This window comes from Salvelinus sp. IW2-2015, linkage group LG14, assembly GCF_002910315.2.
Source record: "Salvelinus sp. IW2-2015 linkage group LG14, ASM291031v2, whole genome shotgun sequence".
Taxonomy (NCBI): Eukaryota; Metazoa; Chordata; class Actinopteri; order Salmoniformes; family Salmonidae; genus Salvelinus; species Salvelinus sp. IW2-2015.
Window position 1 is genome coordinate 39378421 of NC_036854.1, and position 4865 is coordinate 39383285.

A 4865-nucleotide genomic window follows, 5' to 3' on the forward strand; every position below is an offset into this window, starting at 1 on the left:
TAAATATACACTATTCTGTCTTCATTGGAGTAGTAGTGTGTGCTTGTCAGGGTGTTAGTTTGTCTGTCAGTTTGTGTGAGACAATACAATTTTGTAATAGTGTGTCAGAATGTCTAATAACGAAAGTACTGTACACTTCAGTGACTGCTCCTATCTTCACGTATGGAGCTAATGTGCATGTTAACAACATCTCCATTGAAGGTTGCTCATAACCCCATTCACCAAACATTTAAAGGAAACATTTAAACAACACTGTAATTTTGACCAGTGCATGATACTAACTGACATGGTAATCTATGTCCCCATCACACTTACTCCCAAAACACAATAGGACCTGTCTGCCACACCCAGCGACCCACAACACCTGTATCATCCATGACTTGACCTGTCTGGGGAGTTTGGAGCGGTCTGTTAAAGTTTTGGTCTACGTTGACATCTATTTGAAGTCACTGTACTGATAGAAAGTCCCATTTCCTGTTGTAATAGCCATTCATTTATCAGTCAAATTAAATTGTCGATGCCACCAAAACACCCGTGAACACATTTTGAGAAATGGCATTGGAAAAAGTGTAGCCTGGTCATTGATGACTCAGTTGACAATTCAAGGAACACAAGAGCTCAAGAACAGTGTTATTCTTCACCTTTGTTACAATCTACTGTAGATTAAGTCATTTAAGGCATCAACACCAACCCATCTAAATGTGATTTAGAAGCAACCAACAATAAACCACATGATACTATTTACTTTCTGCCACGCCTCCTTTTGTTGTGTGGCTGAACAAGGAAGAACCTCAACCCCTGTGCATATACTTGCAAAAAGTACCTCCCGCCACACCCACCCGCACACACATGACAGGACAGGACTGCCAGCATTATTGTCAAAACATTTTGACCGCAGCATAGTACTCAGGTGACTGCTTGGTAGAGGAAACAGAGTTATTCAGACCCAGTCCCAGACCGTAATGGTTAGTATTGGGACGAGCTGAATGAACGTGGTCTGAGCTACAGGACCAGAGGAGGAAATAAGGCCCTTGAAGAGAGACCCCAGGAGTAACAAGGCTGTGGAGACCGACACACAGGTAAGTGTATGGGACTAAGTTTAATACATCCTGGCAATGGCCAACCATCAGACTTGCTGGTTGTTTCCACAGTTTAATACTACAATGTCTTCATTGAAATAGTTTAAAATCCTCTCTTACTGAAAGGTACATTGTCTTATTTCTCTCCCCCCACAGCCCTGCTATGGGTGCTCAACAAAATAAAATGTACTGCACCAGGTACTTGGATGGACAGGGACCCCCAGCACTGATAGACCAAGGTACACTACCTGGACATTCTTCTCTCTCTCGCTCATCCCTTTATTTGTCTCGCTAATGCTTAAGATTGAACTCTGACCCTACCTGGTTGTGTGTGTCTGCCCCCAGCTAATGGGGATGTGAAGGGGAGCTATGCTGAGGTGTCAGAGGGCAGCCAGCCGGAGGGACAGATGACATGGGTCATTCTACACAGAGACCTCCCTGGTTACCCAGGGGACAACACCATACAGATCAATTATGTTTTTGCAGATGGAATACAAACAGTAAGTTAGTGTTAAAACAAAAGGCTTCAGTACTTAGCATGTAGTTATTATACAGAATAGCATACATCATATAGCCTGGTCCCAGATCTGTTTGTACTCTTGCCAACTCCATTGCTGTCTTTGTCAAGCCAAACATGCCAATGAGTGACAGGAGGAGTTGGCATGATAGCTCAAATTTCAAATTCAAGTTTGAAGTGTATTTGCCATGTGTTGGATATTTTACTCCCTTACTCACTCATACTGTCCTATTCTCAGTGTGTTCCACGTCTGAGTGTTCTGGGGCAAGAGAAACACATTCTAGAGGTGCTTATAGAGAGTCTGGTGACATTCCGTCCAGTTGATGGGATGATGTGGCAAATCAGGTTAGGCTAGTTGCTAGTCATTGAGATGTTGCATACCACCGGGGAGGAAGCACAGAATGGGTGATCACTACAAGTCTGCAACTAGCATGAAGGAAATGAAATCTCTTTGAATGTATTCAGAACAGGTGCARCCCACTGGGTAAAAACTGGCTGAATCAGCATTCTTTCCACGTCATTTCAACAAAAAAAGTCAATGTGATGATGTTGAATCAACCCAACTTCTAACCTAAATCCAATGTCATGGTGACATTTTTTATTGATTTCACGTTGAATTTACGTTCGTTTATAATGAAAAGGAACAAACACAACCGGTTACCCGGCTTTAACTTTACCACTAATAAAAAGGAAAACATCAAACAGGCAGGAGTGTACATAGTATTGCATCTCAGATTTTAGACTGGAGGAACAGTCATTCATGCCAGCTATTTGCTAGCCTTTTGGGGGCTCTAAGTAACATTTTGTTGGGTCCACCCACCTTTTGGCGATGCGTTTTAGTGGCCCACCTATTGATGGCGGCGAGACAAAATTGAAGTTTTAGAGTTATTTTCTACACATTTTGCCTTGGGGCGTAGAGAAAATGTTGCAGTTTTTAAGCAAGTTTGCTGCAATTCTATACATTTTGCCATGACTTAAGCCAGCCTTTTTTTTTGGCAGGGGGGATTGCATCAGCAGTCACTCAATTAGCCCATGTCAGCTAAAATGATTTAGATTGGTAAGTCTACACTCTTAAAAAAAGGGTTCCTAAAGGGTTCTTCGGCTGTCCCCATAGGAAAACCCTTTTTGATTCCAGTTAGAACCGTTTTGGGTTCCATGTAAAACCCTCTGTGGAAAGGGTTCTACATTTAACCCAAACGGTTCTACCTGGAACCAAAAGCATTCTACATGGAACCAAAAAGGGTTCTTCAAACTGTTCTCCTACAGGGACAGCCGAAGAACACTTTTAGGTTCTAGATAGCCCCTTTTTTTCTAAGAGTGCAGCGGACAGCTTTCTAAACTTGTAGTAATTATGGTCYAATTACCGACRGGGGTGGGGCCCATTGATCATCAGTTATCATACTATAAACTGCAAACACTTGCCTCCAACCTATGGCAAAATGTGTAGATTTGCAGGAAATCAGCCGTAAAAATTGAAGTTTTAGAGGTATTTCACAGATCCATGATTATTTTGGATTAATTCAAATATTCTGATTTTACAGGACAAGCATCCCAATCCAGGGAAGACGTTTTTGGGAATGAGGACATTGGCGTATTTGCCCGACAACCGCGATGGAAGGAGGATCCTGGGGCTATTGGATAAGGCCTTCTACCAGAGGCTGGTCTTTACTGTAGCAACCAATGAGAATGGAGAGGATATGGTCACATGGGCGGATATACCCCATAAAACAACCCCTGATGCAGGAAAAGACAGGTTAGTGCTGGATGTGTGTGCTACAGAGCAATAGAAAAAGTTCCCATGTTAGTGGACTCTGCATTCACAGTAAACCCTCCATACATTTCGGCRRAATTGGAAATTACCTTCACATTTAAATCATGCTATAACACTGAACTTTGGCGATACAGATTGAATCAAGCCCTAAATGATTTATCTTTTAATACTCGCTTTAGATCTATTATGTCTGTAAATCTATGTAATCTGTCTGACCCAGTGTTTCATCTATATTAACTCTGCATCTGTACACACAATTTCCTTTAGTCATAGATATTCATTTGTTTTTCTGATAATTCAGTGACAGCTATCCAGACCCAGACTACCTGAAAACAGCGAGAAAAATACTGAAAGACAAATGCATCGAATGAGAGGCGACTAAGATCCAATCAACATCAGTTATCAACACTGTCAACGTCAACAGTAATGTCTGAAAGGTGCTGAATGCTCTGTCGTAGCCTACAGGTCCTGGTGTACAATTATTTTAGACCTCTACAGCAGGATTACATACACGTTTATTAGCTGCTGTAATGTATCGTGTCGGTTTTGTTTCTTGAAAGCTTTGATAATATATTTGTATTTTAGATTACAGGGTCCTTATGTGCAGAATGTACAATAAACAGCTGTTTGCTATACACTCCCTCTTGTGGTTGTTTATGTCTCTACACTCACTGTGTTTCCCTCCAAAACCAGCTCATAGGCACCTTGTTCCCTATGTAGTGCACTGCTTTTGACCAGGGTCATGTCCCAAATGGCACTCTATTCCCTATATACTGACTACTTATATTGAATAGGAGGTGTGTTCTTCGGGATATAGTAGTCTGACATATGTCGGTGGTTCCATAAAGATAACAGCATTAATTTGAAAACTAAGGTTTGTCACATATCCACACACCAGTCTCTCCAAAGCACACAAATGACTTTTAAGCACAGGATGCTTCCCAACCTTTGTCTACCTCTGCAACAACATCCTAAGCCCCAGCCCCTTTTCCTGAGAAAAAAGTTTACCCTCTAATAGTTATTATTTTTCATATCTCCTTCCTTCCTTCCTGCTGGCCTAGCGTGTTATTGGTCCAGATTGCCGAGTGTGAACTTTCCCAGGGTGACGGCAAGGCCCTCTGTTCTTTTCAAACTGAATTACAGCCTGGGCTTCATACAGACAATAAAGTCTAATCTCATTGGCTGGTCCCATTAGGGAGGTGTCTGTCATCCAGGGGCGCCTCTTAAACCACTTTCTCCTGGACGTTTCACAGTAGAGTCATCCGTCCCAACTGTCAGGGTCTGGAGCTGGAGCGGCAGCCACAGCCACCGCAACGACAGCTATCAAATCTGTCTCACCGAGGCACTCAAGTCCCCCCTCCCATGCACCTCGCAGGCTCGTATCCTCCAGCACATTCTGGCCCCCATCGTCGCCACTTCCCTTGTCATCAGAAGCCTCCTATCTCTGTCTTTCTTAGATAGACCCATGAGGAAAAGAGATGACTTGATTCTCAGTGTG

At 42.7% G+C, this 4865-nt stretch overlaps 1 protein-coding gene across 1 annotated transcript; it reads left to right on the forward strand.

The window, feature by feature from the left end:
• The first annotated feature begins 872 nt into the window (after positions 1-872).
• On the forward strand, positions 873-4007 carry dtx3la (deltex E3 ubiquitin ligase 3L a). The gene is made up of 5 exons (XM_024000976.2): positions 873-1079; positions 1236-1318; positions 1425-1579; positions 3138-3349; positions 3669-4007. Exons 2-5 carry the CDS (start codon positions 1243-1245, stop codon positions 3736-3738), a joined length of 513 nt encoding a protein of 170 aa, XP_023856744.1. The 5' UTR covers positions 873-1079; positions 1236-1242; the 3' UTR covers positions 3739-4007.
• The last annotated feature ends 858 nt before the right edge of the window (positions 4008-4865 follow it).

What these genes read in the sequence shown, in the direction of transcription:
- dtx3la (XM_024000976.2), top strand. Translation starts at nt 1,243, where the DNA reads ATGGGTGCTCAACAAAATAAAATGTACTGCACCAGGTACTTGGATGGA. An exon ending in TTGCAGATGGAATACAAACA is followed by an intron (nt 1,580 to 3,137) that starts GTAAGTTAGTGT and finishes CTGATTTTACAG; the next exon opens with GACAAGCATCCCAATCCAGG. An exon ending in CCTGATGCAGGAAAAGACAG is followed by an intron (nt 3,350 to 3,668) that starts GTTAGTGCTGGA and finishes CTGATAATTCAG; the next exon opens with TGACAGCTATCCAGACCCAG.